At 39.5% G+C, this 18,809-nt stretch overlaps 1 protein-coding gene across 3 annotated transcripts in view; it reads right to left on the bottom strand.

Moving 5' to 3' along the window:
• Positions 1-18,809, bottom strand: part of MTX2 (metaxin 2) — a 43,177-nt gene that overhangs the window by 19,826 nt on the left and 4,542 nt on the right. For all 3 annotated transcript variants that reach the window (XM_039339339.1, XM_039339340.1, XM_039339338.1), the window contains 2 exons: positions 2,991-3,038; positions 1,948-1,994 (listed from right to left, as the gene is read on the bottom strand). In XM_039339339.1, the coding sequence (XP_039195273.1) occupies positions 1,948-1,994; positions 2,991-3,038 (95 nt within the window). The remainder of the gene's footprint in view (positions 1-1,947; positions 1,995-2,990; positions 3,039-18,809) is intronic.

Below are 18,809 nucleotides of genomic sequence, written 5' to 3'. Positions count from 1 at the left end.
CATCGCGTGACGTTCCGGAACAGTTTTGCCATTGCGATGGGGTGGGCGCGGCTTCTATGTGATGCATCCAGCCCATGGGCCGGCAATTTGATATCTCTGCCTTAAAAGGTAAAAGACAGTTTACTTACTTTAATTAGTATGATTTTGAATTTCTCAATTAATGTAACGTCCATTACCTTAATATAAATGCAAAGTATTGCACATTGAGAAAAAAAAATCCCAACTTCCTATATATGAAGACTGACCAAACAATAGATGTTGTGGTGGTAAAGAACCTACTCAGAATGCAGCTGCAATGACAAAGGTAAACATGATTAAGAGGTTTAAGAAAGGAACGCAAAACTGAATTGCAAAAATGCTCTTCTGAAAACATTGTTATATTTGCATATAACATAGTATGTACAATTGTTGTTACAACATCACAAATAGGGTATAGAAAAGGACAGAGAAAGAGCAATGAAAATGATAAAAGAGAAATAGTACTCTATATAAAAGAATTATATGTGTAGCTTTTTGTTTGTTATATTTTAAACATAAATAGAAAAATAAAAACATGATAGAAATGTAGAAAAGTATGCATAATATATAAAACATTTATTGGAACTGTTTCTCTCTTCTTAAAATACTAAACTACAGGTGCAACACAGGTGTGATACAGAGGATAAAAAGAAGCCCAAATTCTTTTATTTAAATTTCCATTTAAGACCAGATTTAAAATAAACGATGGCAGCCAAATTTGGTACCATCTGAGTACTGTGATTAGAATCTACCTCAAAAGAAGGGTTAAAAAAGAGGAGATTTTTCTTCTGTTACTCTAAGATCATCCAATAAATCTGTATGGTGAAAGATTCAGGGGGTTAAAAGTTCTACATACATACTTCTACATATAGCAATTCTCTGAAAGTTGTTACAAAACAAAGTAATGCCCACCAATGTCAACAGCTTTAAAATTCATAGAAAATAAAGCTAACAATAACTATTAAACTAGATCAGGGATCTGCAACCTTGACAACTTTAAGACTTGTGGACTTCAGCTCCCAGAATTCTGGGAGCTGAAGTCCACAAGTCTTAAAGTTGTCAAGGTTGCAGACCCCTGGACTAGATGATTCTATATCAGTGTCAAGATAAGACAGATCTTCTAATCATTAACAAAGCCAGTAGGAAGGCTTCTGGTTTGGCATCTGATTACATTTGACATAGGCAGTTATGGAAGCAAATTTGGATCAGAGTCCAACTCTGCTTTAGAGGTAAAATCATTCTAAAATTATTTCAAAAAAAAGTGTCTCATGCCTTGCATGAGTATATTTATGATGTATGCATGACTTTTTTTCAAGGTACAGTGTAAATCTAAAGAAGGATACCATGGTTTGATAAATCAACTGAATCAAATAATTAAAGCAACACATCCTTTAATGCACCTTTTAAACCAAAAATATCCTTTCTCAGGCTTAGACAGAAAGTTGTTTATGCTTTGATGAACAGGAGATAGGAGCTGCCCTAGCATGAAGTTGAAAACACTTCTTCTGAATCTTTTTTAAAGGGTGCCAGGCCTTCTCTTCTCACATTCTAATGGATGGAAGCTATAACCTGCAATACATCAGGCATAATATTGTATGGACTATCTTGCATCTCGCATCTGCTCTAAAACCAATATATATTATTGTGCATTATTAAAATTTGAATTGACAAGACTAGGGAGTAGAAATAATCTTGAAAAAAATGTTTTATATTTCTATTACCTTACTAGAAAATAACATACCAGAGCCAATGTTCCAATGTTTGGAACAGAAATACTAGTGTCTATCAAACAGGAATGACAGAACAACAAGAAGGTGCAAAATTTAATATATATCACCAAAGCATGGGTTAATAAAGCTGTTGGAGGGGAGGGGGCAATTCTTCCACGAAATATTAGCAACCACAAAATAAGAAAAGAATTATAGTTACCTGAACAGCAAGACAGGCAGCATTATCAGAAAGCAAAATCTGTTCCTCTATAAAATAAAATGCAGTATAATTATTTAAAATAATGGTTCTTTCCTCTACCGATAATTGCACATCATTATGAGCGCAAAAATAAATGATGTACAAACACAGAGAGACAAACTATTTTAACACAAATCACACGCCCCATTACATTAATGCCACTTTACAAAACCTGCGGCCAGAAGTCCCATAAACATTTCTCCTGATGTGTCCTATAATTTGTCCTCTTGCCCCAACAGTTAAAGAATCCTAACAAAAGATATGTCCTAAGGTTTTTTTTGTTTTGTTTTCTTTGTTGCAAGCAAAATAATAATAATAAAAATCACTCATTTCCTAATAGAAATAAAACCCACAACTTCATAATTCTTCTTGCTAAAAAGTAAAAGCATTCATAAACCTATAAAAAACCCCAGCTTGCAGTTAATATTGCAGACTGTGTCTAGGTCTGTCACACAAAAGAAAGATGACAAGTACACAGCAATAAAAATTCCATGCTTAGAAGACTAGGGCTGCTACCTATTAGTCTTCATTACTTTGCAGTCTTCTGACAACTGTAGCAGGCTGCTGAGCCCCAAATGGGGGCCATAATGTGATCTGATGATATATGAAGAGCTGCTAAAGGGAGACTGAACCATCCTAGCCTATACATTTTAACAGTTCCTTTTTTATCGAGAGCCCACTTTACCACAAGACTTCAAAAATCTGCTGCCTCAGCTATTGGTGCAGTAAATCTGCCAACTGGGCCTGCAAACCACATCATTTTACACTGCCTAGAGCAGCCAATATAATGAGTCAATAATAAACCAAGGACCTATAGGCCATGAATACCAGGTTTATATTGGTAAATACAAGTTTAGTACAATCCTCTGACCAGATAAGCATCATAAAGGATTCCCTTTTCAACAAGGCCTCTCCTACCCTTCACCCCCATCAGGGTTCACTTAATTATAGGGATGCATATTTAATGAAGAAAATTCAGCTAATTGAGAAACTAAAACACACACCTTTCAATGGCTGATAGAGCACAGCATTCTGAGGCCAAGGTTCGGCAGCTATAAGAAGAGTGAAAAAAACACAATTAGGGAAGCATTTGTTCTTTTTTTTTAACCCCAGATTTTTTCTCAATTTGGATTGATAAGGCAGGTTCTTCCACTTAATAGCTTTACTCTAATTTATTATTTTTTTAAAAAAGATAAAAACAGAAAGTAACATTTAGGATTAGAAAAAGAAGAAAAATGAAAAACAAAGCCAAAAGTAGAGGGGGGGGGGTAAATGGTTTCTGATTTTCTTTTACAATCATTAACATAAATTCAAATTGACCTCTTACTGTATTACAACATAATTCTCATTGTTTCTATCATTTATTTTTCTAATCATCAAACTGATGTATTACAATTTCTCTTTCAAAAGTCAAAAAAGGGTTTTCAATCGACATTAATATTAATCAGTGTGTTTTCTCTAATCAAAGCTGTCAATTTTGCCATCTCAGCAAGCTCCATCACATTCAACAACCACTCTTCCAAATCTTTCCATTGTTGTTCATATAAAAGTCTCATTGCTGTATGATATATAAAACAAAGTTCTATGAGTTTTTTCCAACATTTTGTCAATCAGCCCCAAAAGAAATGCTCTGGCTTCACTTGCATATTAATCTTTAAAATAATCAGAATCAATGCATATATTTGAATCCATTTCTTTTAGTTTTTACATGTCTACCAAGCATAATAAAAAGTTTCCCTCTTGCTCACATTTCCAGGATGAATTCAAAGAATCTTTACATTTAGACAATTTTTTCCAATGGCAAATACCACAAAACTTGATGTCAATGGATGATTTCCTTCCCACAGTACATAAAAGCTTCAAAAGAAAGACTTTCCTCAGGACATTAACACAGTGGAAAGGGTTAAATTCTCTCATCAAATGGCTGCGCTTATAATTATTACAGGCATGTGCGATTTCTTTTTGCAAAAAACAGCAGTTTAAATGCAAAGTTTGGCTCTAAGTTTAAATCTGAATTGGTAAATAAAGATGTGATTTTTTTTTTTTTAGGATAGAATAGACTGAATTATACAAATAACTGAAGGCAAAGAGCTTCAAAGATAAGGGGCTGCCAAAGAAAATGGATGGAGGTATGAGACAATAGATGCAATCTTTATGCTAACCAAGAGATTAGAATCAAAAAACTGTAGAGCTGGAGAATGAGCTGGAGAATGAGCATAAAGATACAAGGAAGTTAAATCAGGGTAATATAGCATAAATACTTTTAAAATTAACAAACAGAACAGGGGGCTAGTGAAACAATGGGAAAAAGAAAAACAGAGAGGCTGTTATGTAGAGGCAAGAATGTTAGAAACTGCAAGAATAAATAATATATGTATCCGATTTTAGATTGCATAATCTTTCCCCAATCCAATCTAGTGCCCTCAATGTTTGATTACAATTCAACCATTATAAACTAAGAATGTAGCTGTAGTTGAATACATAAGGAGAGTCACTGAGACAAGCACTGGCACAACTAAGTTAATTTTTTTTTAAAGCAAGCTATTACATATTACAGTAAATAAAAATATATAATGTTTATATTAATGTGAATATCATTTTGAAAAAGTGACTCAAAAATATGCAATGAAAAAATGTGAAAGAATAATATTCTAATTTTCATACTTATGCTAAGGGTAACAAATTCCCAACAAGCGTTAAAGCAACAGTACCCCTTTTTAAAAAGGGATATATTTTTCTTTGCCAAAACAAAACAAAAAACCAATAAGGAGATAGATAGAAAGAAAAACCTAATATAGCAATTGAGAGCCAGTCAACAAGCCTGCTTGTTAAAAATCTCAGAAACTGCTATATATCTTAGCTGCCACACTCCTGCTCTAAAATTTCCCTAACTATAAGGAGCATTTTACCATGATAAAGCTTTTCTATGCTGCACACCTGTGACATCTGTAATGTGTAATTTGCCTCTTTGCAGAATAGTCTACGGGGGTGTGCGATAGAAAAAGCGGGGTGGAAAAGTAATACTTAAAGACTATCTAAAAGAAATGTGGAGGTGAAAGCGTAAGATCCGCTCTGCAATTTATACAGACAAAGAGAAATTCAGCAAGCTAGGATGCTTTTGTAAGCAAATAAGTAGTAAAGATTATATTCATTTATCAACTTACACTCCACCACAAGAGAAGGCTGTTGGGATTATATGGTCTATAACCAAAATAAAGTTTTGATTTGAAAGTTGCTGGGAAGGGACAATGATGAAGATACTTTTGATGAAAAAAAAAAACAGAGTCCTCTTTATAAGCCATTGCAAACAACATTGTTTTTACTATCTATCAGCCTTCTTATGCTGGGCCTTTCCAGATTTGCAGAACTTTGACAGTTTCCATCATCTCCAGCAACCCAATCCCAAGCATCTGGACAACATCAAGATACAGAATGTTGATATCTGCACATTTAAAGAGGAAACATGGGGACCAGGATTTTTCCAATGAGAAAATTGTCTCTGATTTATTATTCAAAGTATGAATATACAGGGTTGAACATGATATGCCAACCCTGCCAGGCATAGCGTTCTTGCAGTCTAGCATGACACTATTAACTGTCTTGCTGATAGAAAGAATCTGTATATAAAGATAAATCAAAATACTGTTCAGTTTACACTAGTTACAGACAGGAGAGATATAAAATTATTGTAATTGATAAAATGTAAATGATTTGCTAAACCTATTTACCACAGCTGGTGCTTTTCCCAACAATTCCATCAGTAAAAATTAAGTATGCTGATTCTCTGCATGACCTTGGAACTTCAGTAACAAAAATGCTTGACAGCTTTGTAATTGTATGCCACTTTTCCAGTGAACTAAAATTATTTTTGCACAGGAGCTAGACGGGACTGTAAGATACATAAATAATATGTTGCTGGGGTTGTTCAGTCATTTCCAATTCTTTGTGACCTATTCAGTGTCATGTCATATGAATGCCAGACTTCACTATCAGGATATCGCCGGAGCCCAGTTTGATTTTTCACCTTGTGCCGATTGTGTTTATTTTAAAAATGTTTTTACTTGGCATCTTTTATTGCTTTTTCTACTATTTTTATATGTATGTTTTTATACTTGTTCATTGGTCAGTGTTATTTAATTAAGATGGACAGTCATATAAATATGTGTAGTAAATGTCTGTTAATATTTTGAATTCTCATTAGCTCAAACTTGGATCATCAGTGATAGTACCTAACCATCTGTCTGCTTGTTGATTGCCTTTGATCCTTTCAAACATCAGTCTTTACCAGTGACTCTTGCCTCTGTATTGTGTGCCCAAAACATTTAAGCTTCAGCTTTGTTATTGGTGTTTCCTGTGAAAAGACTATATTTACTTCACATAGTACTGAATTATTTTTCTTGCAATCCAAAGTATTCTCAAGAATTTTCCCCAAGACCACAATTAAATTCTGCTGGGCCAGCTTTCATTACCACACGTTCTAAGTGGAAAACCACAGCCTTCAAAATACGTACTTCTGTTATATGTGTGATCTCTCTGCACTAGTATTTTGTCTGGAAAGTCTAAAGTACACAGAAAAGCTAAATATATCCAAATGTCATAATGGAATACTTTTTTCATTATAATATTAATATTAATCTGGTCATGCAACGGAGACCAAGGGTCCCCAACTCCTGGAACCAGCCACACAGCTGGAGGTGAGTGGCGGGCGAGCGAGAGAATGAAACCAAAACTATCTCTCTGGCCTGTGGAAAAATTGTCTTCCACGATGCCTGGTGCAGAAAAAGTTGGAAACCAGACTAGGGGTGACATGATAGCAGTATTCCAATATCTAAGGGGCTGCCACAAAGAAGAGGGAGTCAAGCTATTCTCCAAAACACCAGAAGGCTGGAATGGACACGAAACAATGGATGGAAACTCATCAAGGAGAGAAGCAACCTAGAACTGTTATGTCCCGAGCTTTGCAAACGGGCTCGGGGCGTTTGCAGGCGGTCCCGGGCAGGTGCAAGCTGCCCGGGACCAGACAGGCTGTCGCCAGCGCCTGTGCGCATGCGCGGGTGCTGGCACGCGAAAAGTAACACATTGACCCGGGAAAGGCCTATATAAGAGGCCGGGAGTTTTGGGCGTTGCCAGAGCATTCGATCTGTAAGCTAAATGAAGAATAAAGCAAATCTGAGAACTACAACTGCTTCTCGTGTCTTGCCATTTCGTGAGGGACTCAACACTGGCGACGAGGGTAGGATGCCTTACATCGACTGAAAAGGAAAGGGTGTAAGCTTACCCAAGTGAGTCCTGAGCGGCGGAACGGCGTTGACTCGGCAGCTACCCGCCAATCCAGCGTGCATTCGGGGGTAGGCTGGCTGATAGACCCGTCTCCTGAAGATGGCAAAAATTGGAAGGCTTTCGGAGTTCGACGTCTCACATCCAGAGAGGTGGGAGTCCTACGTAGCCAGGGTGGAAAACTACCTCAAGGCGAACCAAGTGAGGGAAGATAGCTTGAAGGCTGCCACCCTGCTGTGTGTCTACGGTCAAGACACCTTCGAAATCGCGGAGAACCTTGTAGCACCTGTCCCATTGCAGTCTGTCAGCTACGCAGATCTAAAAAAGCTACTGAAGGAACACTTCCAGCCTAAGATGTCCGTCATCGCATGGCGCCACACCTTCGAGCAGAGGGATCCGGAGAATCGGCCAAAGAGTACATCGCCGCATTGAGAAAGGCCGCTAAGCACTGCGAGTTCAAGGACCTCGAAGAACGACTGAGGGACCGATTCGTGTGCGGGCTAAGGCATCGAGAACTACAACAGAGGCTTTTCGCCAAAGAGGACTTGTCCTTCCAAGATGCCTTGAGAGAGGTCACCGCAGAAGAAGCAGCAGGCGGCGCCATCAAGAACATGCGGCCGATCAGGAACAGTCCAGATGTTGCATCCATGCACCAAGAAGAAGTCCAAGGGAACTCCGAGGAGGATCCAGACGAGGAAGTCGACCGTCTCCACCCCACAAAGGAAAGGAACCAGAAAGGAAGCTCTTCAGCTCCCCTCAAGTGCATCGGTTGTGGAGGTCGCCACAGGACAACCGACTGCAAGTTCCGCTCCGCTATCTGCCGGGCGTGCGGAAAACAAGGACATATTGCAGCTGTGTGTCTGGGCCGAGGAAAGGTACAACCTCAGGAAGAATTGCGCCTGAAAGGTACCAGGGTCCCCAGCCAGAATAGGGTGGGGTTTTGCGCTTCGCGAAGGAGCATCTTTAGGACAGGCACACACAAGCCCATTAAGGAAAAGCTGTCACTTAAGGTGAAGCTACAAGGGGTTCCAGTAACTATGGAACTAGACACGGGGTCTGCACTTTCAATCATCTCCTTACATACATTTAGGAAGATTTGTTCCGGCAGTGGAACTCAGGCCAAGTTAAGGCCTTCTGACATTGTGCTAACAGACTTTCAGAATTCGAGAGTGTGTGTTAAGGGGGAGGCCACCCTTAACGTACAGTATAAGAATTTTGAAGGTCCACTAGACCTCTTAGTAGTAGGGGGTGAACGAACGAGTCTCATAGGACTCGATTGGTTTGAGGCCTTGGGGATACACGTCACGGGGCTCAACAGCTTACAAACACTCGACCTGCAGGAAGTCTGCAAAGAATTTGCAGATGTTTTCAGCCCCCAGCTGGGCACATTCAAAGGACCCCCTGTGTCCTTAAAACTAGACCCCACTGTCACTCCCATTAGAATTAAAGCAAGAAGGGTCCCTTTTGCTTTAAAGAGTAAAATTGACACTGAGTTGGACAAACTGATCCAACAGGGAATTCTAGAACCTGTTGATTCCAGTCCTTGGGAGACCCCCATTGTCACGCCTCTAAAGGCAAATGGGGACATTCGCATTTGTGCTGATTACAAATGCACTCTAATAAGGCATTGCAGCAACATGCCTATCCTGTTCCTGTGGTCAGTCATATCCTGGCCTCCCTCAAGGGGGGGCGCGTTTTTGCAAAGCTTGACCTAGCTCAAGCGTATCAACAGCTGCCTGTTGATGATGATGCTGCTATAGCTCAGACTATTGTGACCCACAGGGGAGCCTTTAAGGTAAAAAGGCTACAGTTTGGAGTGAATGTCGCTCCTGGGATTTTCCAAAGCGTAATGGAAAACACACTACGGGGCATACCGGGGGTTTGCCCCTACTTTGATGATGTCTTAATTGCAGGAGACTCCACACACATTCTAGCTGAAAGGCTAAGGGCTGTTCTGTTAAGGTTCAGGAAAACAGGCCTCAAGCTCAAAAAAGACAAATGCAAAATTGGGGTGCCTTCTACTGAATTTTCTGGGGTTCAAAATTGATGCTGCTGGGATTCACCCTGCTGAATCCAAACTAACTGCCATCTTAGAAGCACCTAGGCCAAAGTCTAAGGCCGAACTTCAGGCCTTTCTGGGCCTCCTGAATTTTTACAATTCTTTTCTTCCACATAAAGCTAGTGTAGCTGAGCCTCTTCACAGGCTATTAGATAAAGAAGCAGTGTGGCAGTGGTCACAAACACATGAGGCTAGTTTCCATGAGGTCAAGGCCTTGCTCACTTCTAACAGTGTACTTGCACACTTCAATGAGTCCCTTCCTGTGTGCATCGCTTGTGATGCTTCCCCTTACGGGGTTGGAGCTGTCCTGAGCCACCTCAGGTCTGATGGAACTCAGGTTCCTGTTGCATATTACTCCAGAACATTGTCTTCTGCTGAGCGCAACTACGCTCAGATAGACAGGGAGGCTCTAGCTGTTGTTGCTGGAATTAAAAAATTCCATGATTTTTTATATAGCAGGCATTTCACGGTCTTCACTGACCATAAGCCTCTGCTGGGACTGTTTACCACACGTAAGCAAACTCCCCAAATCATTTCACCTAGAATGCTCAGGTGGTCTATTTTTTTGTCTGCATATGATTTTTCCTTACTTCACAAACCTGGGAAAGAAATGGGCCATGCTGATGGCCTCAGTAGATTGCCCCTGCCAGTAGTAGAAGCTGACCCTGCGCCAGCTGTCAACATTCTATCCATCCAAGCCTTGCCCGAGTCCCCTCTGAATGCCAGGGATGTAGCCGCTGAAACAGGCACAGATCACACACTTTCACGTGTCCTTTCTTGGGTTTTGTCTGGATGGCCTGAGCACTGTCCTAGTCCTGAGTTTCAGAGTTTCTGGTCTAAAAGGAACGAGTTGTCCACCTCTCAGGGTTGTCTGCTTTGGGGAAGCAGAGTTGTCATCCCCACCTCAATGAGGACTAGGGTCTTAGGGTCCCTCCACGAGGGTCATCCTGGCATTGTTCGAATGAAGGCCCTTCCGCGCAGCCACTTGTGGTGGCCTGGCATAGACAAGGACATTGAGGCTAAGGTGCATGCATGCCACCTGTGCCAACGCTCTCGCCCAGAGATGCCCCAAGCTCCTGTGCATAGATGGGAGGAAACACAGTCCCCATGGTCTAGGGTGCACATTGACTACGCTGGGCCCTTTCAGGGCCAATTCTTCTTGGTCCTCGTTGATAGCCATTCAAAATGGCTTGAGGTTGTACCTGTCTCATCCACCACCACTGCAAAGACTATTCAGGTACTGAGGGGGATTTTTGCTGCACACGGCTCCCAGATGTCATTGTGTCTGACAACGGCCCTCAATTTACTTCCTCCGAATTCCAAGCTTTCTTGCAGGCTAACATGATTCGTCATGCCACTTCTGCACCTCTTCCACCCGTCCACCAACGGTATGGCTGAACGCATGGTTCGCATCACCAAGGACGCCTTGAAGAAACTCACCTATGGGGACTGGCATCACAGGTTGGCTGACTTTCTCCTTTCTTATCACACCACACCGTCCACTTCTACAGGAAGAAGCCCAGCTGAACTTCGCTGGGAGCGCAAACTGACTACGAAGCTTGACCGTTTGCATCCGGACAGACTGCCTTTATCTACCTCACACCCTAGGGCACCTAGACAACTACTTGTGGGTGCCCCGGTCTGGACTCGTAATTACGGGCCTGGTCATACATGGGTCCCCGCTTCTATTTCCAGGGTCACAGGTCCTCTGTCCTACGAGGTCTCCCTGGACAACGGTCGTGTCCTGCGTCGGCACATTGACAAACTCCGCCCTAGGCGGGACCTTCCAGCTGAGACTCCTGGGTCTTTTCCAGGGGGGGAGGGGGACCCCTTTGAGCAAAGGGAAGGGCACGAGCTGCTGCCCATCACCAATGATGGAGCCACAAACGGCCCATTCCAAGATTCCGCAAGTGCTCCAAACAGGAATTCTAGGAGCTTATCCAACCACCAGGCATTCACGCCTACTCCAGCCAAGGAGTCACCCCGGGGGCACAATCACTATTCACCTGCACCACACAGTACTCCAGTCAGGGAGGATACCCGGGAGCATCCCAATAAATCATACCCCGCAAGAGAGCTGGCACATAATCCCCAGAGTTGGCCTGACCTTACCCCTAGTCCTACAAGGGGGCAAACATACAGGGAGGTGGTCGAGGAACCAAGTCCCGACTACAACACCTCTAGCCCAAATCAGGGAGTAACTGAGTTTTGGGAAGGCACAGAAACCCACACAAGCCCAGACACAGAACGGGTTTCAGGGGATGGACAGCCTCCTGACAGGTCTTGGACGGACCTAGGAGGTTCTACAGAGACGCCCAACAGTGGCTATCATTTAGAAGGGCCAGAGAGCCTACAGCTAGGCGGGTCAACCAGGTCACAAAGTGACAGAAGCCCTGGCCTGACGAGCCCGGTGGGCAAGCAAGCAGGCCAGGCATTGGGGCACAGTCCTTGGAAGGCACCAAGGCATGATAAGGGGAACAGGCACACATCACCCCTCAGTCAGGGGACACCTGCCAGAAACCCAGAGCTTAGGAGGTCACAGAGAGCAAGGAAATCTCCTAAGTACTTAGAGGATTACATAACATTGCTGTCTAAACAGAGCCAGTAGAAGGGTAGGAACACTGGGGAGTAGAGCACTGCATCAAGAAAATGGATTGCATGTTGGTAGTAGTTTTAGCCCGGGGGAAAGGGGTGTTATGTCCCGAGCTTTGCAAATGGGCTCGGGGCGTTTGCAGGCGGTCCCGGGCAGGTGCAAGCTGCCCGGGACCAGACAGGCTGTCGCCAGCGCCTGTGCGCATGCGCGGGTGCTGGCGCGTGAAAAGTAACACATTGACCCGGGAAAGGCCTATATAAGAGGCCGGGAGTTTTGGGCGTTGCCAGAGCATTCGATCTGTAAGCTAAATGAAAAATAAAGCAAATCTGAGAACTACAACTGCTTCTCGTGTCTTGCCATTTTGCGAGGGACTCAACAAGAACTAAGGAGGAATTTCCTGACAATTAGAACAATTAATCAGTGGAACCACTGGCTTCTGGAAGTTGTGAATGCTCCAATATTGGAAGTTTTGTCTGAAATAGTATATGGGCCTTCCTGCCTGAGCAAGGGGTTGGACCAGAAGACCTCCAAGGTCCCTTCTAACTCTGTTATTCTGTATTCCGATATACAAGGTGATCAATAAAAAATATACAGAAGAATCAAAGCAAGGCAAATGTGAGGCATGTTACTATGATATGCTGTTTAATATAAAGTGAGCTAACATTAAGGTGCACTAAAACCTCAACATCTCCATGCAAGTCTAAAAACTTGAAATGTTATTGCTAGTCCCTATGGACCAGCATAGGATTGGTCCACGCTCCTGAAGGAAACCTAGGTTGGGAAAGATGGGTACAGACAATACAGCACTAAATGAGCAATAGTCTGAGGCAATATAATACAGTTTCCTATATTCCTAAGATAAAAGTTGTGTTTTTAGAAGTTCTTTATGAACAGTTTTAGATGTCTGAAAATGAAGATTCACCAAGATAAATCTCAACGATCTGCATTAATTTTTGTATTGTTCTAGCCAGAAAGATTACTTTGTTGTTCCTCCTGAGTTCTGGCGATGACGTTGCTATGTAAATGTAAATGTAAACAAGGCATACACATATGAAATTCATTAGCACAGAAAAAGAATTATACATATATTTCTTATCTAAACCAATAACTCCAAATTAGTAAAACCAAAAAAAATGAGGGAACTACCGGTAAGAAGGATCAGGTTCTCAACAAGAGAGCAGAAAAATAAATACATTTTTAATGTACAACATGCCTCTCGCCTTGCGAACAATAGGTGAAGACATAATTTGTAGAATAATAGGCACTAATATTACATGCTGCTTTAGCTCTGTCATATTTCCAATCCATCAAGTTGATTAATCTTTAAGTCTCCTTCAAGTCAAGCTCGATTCCTGGTGACTTCATGGACACATCCAAACAGTTTTCTTACATTCTTCAAGAATGTTTTTGTTGACTAGATTAGTACATAGCGATGGAATTTCTGTTGATTTTTTTTTCCCCACAGGCCTTTATCAAGCCCAATTTGGCTTAGCTTCCAAGCCCAGATAAGATCACACAACAAAAGTATAATTTGTTCAATAATGAAATCAAGCTAATTTTTTTTATTTGGTTCCTAGATGTTTTTGATATGTAAGTGATGTTTGTCCATAATACTTAAGCCACACTAAAAGAGGGCAGGGATAAAATCAAGCATATGGCCCATAAGTTAAATCAAAATCTGCCTTGGGTTTGAATCCCTCAGGAGAAATCACTGGAAAGAATCACACTATTTTATACTTCTAAGCTTAGTTAATAAATAGAAGTGCCCCATCTAAGAATATACAAAAGTATCTTAATATACTTTCCATTTAGCTCTCTTCCTCATGTCTTGTTTCTCTGCAAAACATTCTCTTTCCTGCAGCTAAAATATAGTGAGAGATAAATATTAGTCATCTTCTCAAAGCTTTAAGAGGAGTTTCCTTGTATGTCTTCACAGTCCAGATCATTTACCTACTCTAACCTAATAAAATATGTGGTTGGCTCACTTGGCTACTGCCCATTAAAGAACATTAGCTTGTCATCCTAACCCAATGAAATACCTTGCATCAAACCACACAACAGACAGATAGGAATACAGCCCCCAGACAGCATAATAAATAGTGCAACTTGAATTGTTAAAAATATATGCAACTTGATGTGACGAAAGATGGAAGTTATATGAATCTATCCTAAACTGTCTTTAGCTATCCAAAATCTGATCAATCATATTTGTTCCTTGTTCTTCTTGTGCCATATCCGTTATCAGATGTTGGCGATCATGTTGGAGATTCTATTTTTATCAGCAACCGCACGAAAAAGTGCTGCTGAGTTTTGTCCAAACCAGTCCCTTTGATTTTGAAGCCATGATAGTCTTCTTCTGCCTGGACCTCATTTGCCTTCAATCTTTCCCTGGAGGATTATATGGAATACGCCGTATTTTTCTGGGTGTCACATCACATATCCGAAATATTCTAACTTTCATTTTTTAATTGTTTTGATGATTTCCCTTGGCTTTCCCAGGTGGCTTATCATCTCCTCATTTCTGATCTTGTCAACCCAGCTTATATGTAACAGCTGCCTGTAAATCCACATTTCAAATGCTTCTAGTCTCTTCACGTGGCCTTCTGTCAGAGACCAACTCTCTACTCCATAGAGAAGGATAGAAAAAATATAACATCTGACAAGCCTGATTTTCAATCTTAGGCTTACGTTGTGACTGCAGAAGAACTTTTTCATTTTGAAGAATGCTGTTCGAGCTTTCTCTATCCTTGCCTTTACTTCAGTGGTCATGACCCAGCTTTCATGTAAATTAGAACCAAGGTGGGTGATCCTTTCAACTTTTTCTAATGGTATTCCTTCTGAATTTATTGGTGGTAAATTAACGGGTTGTTTGCTGATGACCATGATCTTGGTTTTCGAGGTGTTAAGCTTCAAGCCGTATTTTTCAGATATTTCTGTGACTCTGTTGATGAGGAGCTGAAGGTCTTCATGCTTACTGGCAAGCAGAACTGTATCGTCAGCATATCTTAAATTGTTGATCCAAACACCGTTTGCTTTGATGCCAGCATCGATGTTCTCCACTGCCTCATTGAAGATTGACTCAGAGTAGATATTGAACAACAGTGGAGACAGAATACATCCCTGTCTGACCCCTCTTCGTATTTCTGCATCAGCTGAGTATTTTTGGCCTAGTCTCACATTTGCTACCTGATAGCCAATATAGATTCTTTATGATATAGTCTTTGTCATCTAGTCCCCCTTGTTTCAGGATTTGTAATAGTTTGTTGTGTCTTATTTTATCAAATGCTTTTTCAAAATCAATGAAGCACATGTAAACACTGTGATCAACATCTCTACAATGCTGTACAAGAACTTGAATGCTGAATAGCGCATCTTGTGTACCAAGACAGTTTCTGAAACCAAATTGTCTGTTACCTAGACGTTCCTCAATTTTGTTGTATATTCTTGTGTGAATTATTCTCAGGAATATTTGTTCCTACTGTTAATAATTCTTTGAAAGAGATTGCTTTAAAAAGGATATTGTTATTGCAGGAGCAATCAAAACACTTCTTTGTATCAATTCCCACAACCAATCACTCTTAACAAGTGCCATTATTAAGGATGATAAATACCTCACAAAACAATTCAAGAGTCTGGCCTCTTTTCATCTCTATAATTTTCTCAATTAAGAAAATGTTGTCTGATTTTAAAAGCAAATCAACATATGGGCTGAGATTTGCATAAATCAACTAAATATGTTTGTTGGGTTAATTAATCATTTCCTCCCCCTCTGTTGATATAGATAATAAACTGCATATCTAAAGTTCAAACAAGCTAAAATATAGATAAGCAGTCCTTAGTCTGTACATAGCCCCTTCCTCAATCTACAAATCACACTACAATTACCATGGAAATTGTGACATGGTGTATTTCCCGAATGTAGTAGCAAGCTCATTTTCAAATGTAGAAGTAAGTATTAATATAGTAACAGTATTTAGCATGCTGTAAGCATACTGTTAGAAATGTAAATAAGATATTTCAAACTGGTCCGACCTTTCTTACATTTCCCTGCCCTCTATTGAGGAAGGCTCCAACTCAACTCAAAGGATGTGCAGCCAAACCCCATTTACCTTTATGGATAACTACGGCAGTTGTATGAAATGTGATTTGATACTGTAATGAATCTTATCACGGTACAATTCAAGGCATCTGCCAAAAAGCCTAGAAATATGCTTATTGAAAAATATTTAAAACATCGATGGGTTCGTGCTCTGTAATAAAATAAATAAAAATTAGATACGAATGCACTTATACCTTATCCTGTATAACAGCAGTGAAAATTCTACAAAAAGTTCCATAGTATACTAGAGTATTTCTAGATAATTATCAAAATACTTCAAAAATAAAAAATTGATTTACTAATCAGTCTTATATAACAGCAGTGAAAATTTTAGGGAAAAATATGGAAAAAATTCTAGAAAATTCTCAAACGTATTTGGAAAATAAACATCTAATTCTCTAAACAAATGTACTAACCAGTAATACATCATAAAATAATTTTTAAAATGTACTTCCAGTGGCATACAGATATAGGACTCTGCTGATAGTTTGGCGTTTTTCTTATTTTAAAATAACTATATATAAAACCTTTATTGCTTCAACAAACCTGCAACCAGTCTGATGCTTCACTTTAAAATAATCTCTTATCCATTAGGAATGATCAATAAAGAATGCACAAATACTTCCCTTTATAAATTAGCTGCTCACTTTTGTCCAACATAAATACCTATATGAAGACACAATCAATTTCAAAATGTACTTAGGCCCTTTCATAAAACTGACCTTATACTATTCATAAAAAGGGTCAGGAAAACAAGTTCATTGCACAACAATCCAGAAAAGTGACTTGGATAATTTTCCTATATTGGACTTATGAAAGAGACCTGTTAACGTTTTGAAGAATTTTGAGAGAAGTGACAAGAAAAAAGAAAAAGAATCCCAAATATTTATTTTAAATCATCATTTCAGAGTACAAAATTATATATATATATCCATCTTCTTTCTTTATTAATTTATTATTTCTTTATAATTAAAATTGCAATCCTATGCATACCTGCTAAAAAGAAAGTAAACTGAAGCAAAGAAAATTTAAATTTACTTGCTTTGGACTACACAGGTAGAACTCTAATGATAAAGTCTAGTTAAAACCCCAAATGACTGTTCCAGAAATTGAATGAATTTCTATTAAGTAATAAGCACAGCTGAATACTGTCTTCCTGAAAAATATGGTAATGCTTCGAGGAATATGCCAAAATCTGCTCTTCACTGAAACAGATATGTGTATCTGTAAGAGAAGTGGGCAGGAGGCTACCCTCCCAGTATATTTAAGGCTGATGTGGATTATAATCCACGACTTCTGGAACACTGAGCCTCCCAAATCATGTAAAAGTTCTAAAAGCTCTTACAAAACTTAGTATTTTGATACTCCAAAAAATGTGTGGTTATATAATCTGATCTCCCTTCTATCATACAGATGACAGAGAAGTACTGGGAACTCTTTTGGAGTTTCACATCATGATGCTGCAAAATAGATATATGTGAAAAAGAAGAAATAGGAAAAAAGTAAATTAATTACAGATAGGACATTTCTTGTTCAGGATTCTTTAAAATGTGCTATGAATTTGTTTTCTCCCAAAATTGCCTACTAGAAGAAATAACTCCATCTGGCTAAACAATAGACTGTTATGAATATAGTAAAGGAAAAGGTTAGAAATAGGTTGGAACTATAGTCCTTCAAGTATAGACTTTGACATAATAGTTGACAATAACAGAAGTAGCAATCCCAGGTGTGCTGGGGGTTGCTAAATTGCATTAGCCAGGTGTCTTGTTATCTATCTGACAAAAACGCAGAGGCAAATCATTCTTAGATTATTTCACTAGAACTTTTTTTGTTCCATTCACCAACTAATATATTGGTCAGATATGCCTGACAATATAACTCTAAAATTAGAGCACTGGTTAATGTATTGATATCTGAATTATTAAGGAACTAGTTTAAAACTAATCTACACACACAGGGAAGTACACAGTAGCAAGACACTCTTACATTCCAGACATGAATCCCAACATAGTGTCTCCCCTCCCAAATTTTGATAACTTCTACCTAAAGTTGGACTATTCAACTATATCAGAAGAAATGTATCACTGAACACACATTCCAATCTGGGATAAAATGGAATGTGTAAGAAAGAGAAAGTAGACAGCCACTACTCTCTCTTTCTTACACATTTCATTATCTTCAAGGAAAAAAAGCCTATATATGTATTCTGCATCTAAACTCTTTCCATTGTGCTTTTGCAATATACCGGCATACTACTTTAGTACATGCACATATTTGTTACCCTGTTTTCCTTGTTTGTTCAAAGAACACTCTTGGAAAACTTTGGTTTGTGCTGCATTCTGCATATTTATTATACAGTAAGAACAATCGTGGCTCAACCTACTAGATCAAAATGCACATTTTTGGATTTACTGTACTAAAGATGAACTTCGGGGTATTATTTTATGCCATAAAAGTCTTCTAAATATCAATGAGCAAAAGGTGAATGTCTGCTTCTTAGAGTAGCCTTTTCTTCCAATGTAAGAATAGAAGGGTCATCTCTCAATTTTGGTAAATAAATATTTTCCACTCAATATCCATAGAATGAATCTTTCATTCAGCTTAGGAAAACTCTTTCTTCAGACTCACTACTGTCTCATTCTTGCAACCATTTTTCTTTTCCAACATTATCAGATTATATTTAAGTTGCTGCAATAAGAAAGATTAAACCTTGATACCATCTGAAAACCAAGATGTTAACTTTCAAACAGTATTGGAGATTCATTTCCTTATCCTGAGAGTTCATTTGTGATGTG

The sequence above is a fragment of the Crotalus tigris genome, unplaced genomic scaffold, assembly GCF_016545835.1.
Source record: "Crotalus tigris isolate CLP2741 ecotype Arizona unplaced genomic scaffold, ASM1654583v1 scf7180000017733.2605024, whole genome shotgun sequence".
NCBI classification, from domain to species: domain Eukaryota; kingdom Metazoa; phylum Chordata; class Lepidosauria; order Squamata; family Viperidae; genus Crotalus; species Crotalus tigris.
Note: the sequence above shows the minus strand (reverse complement) of the source record. Positions and strands in the feature narration are given on the sequence as shown.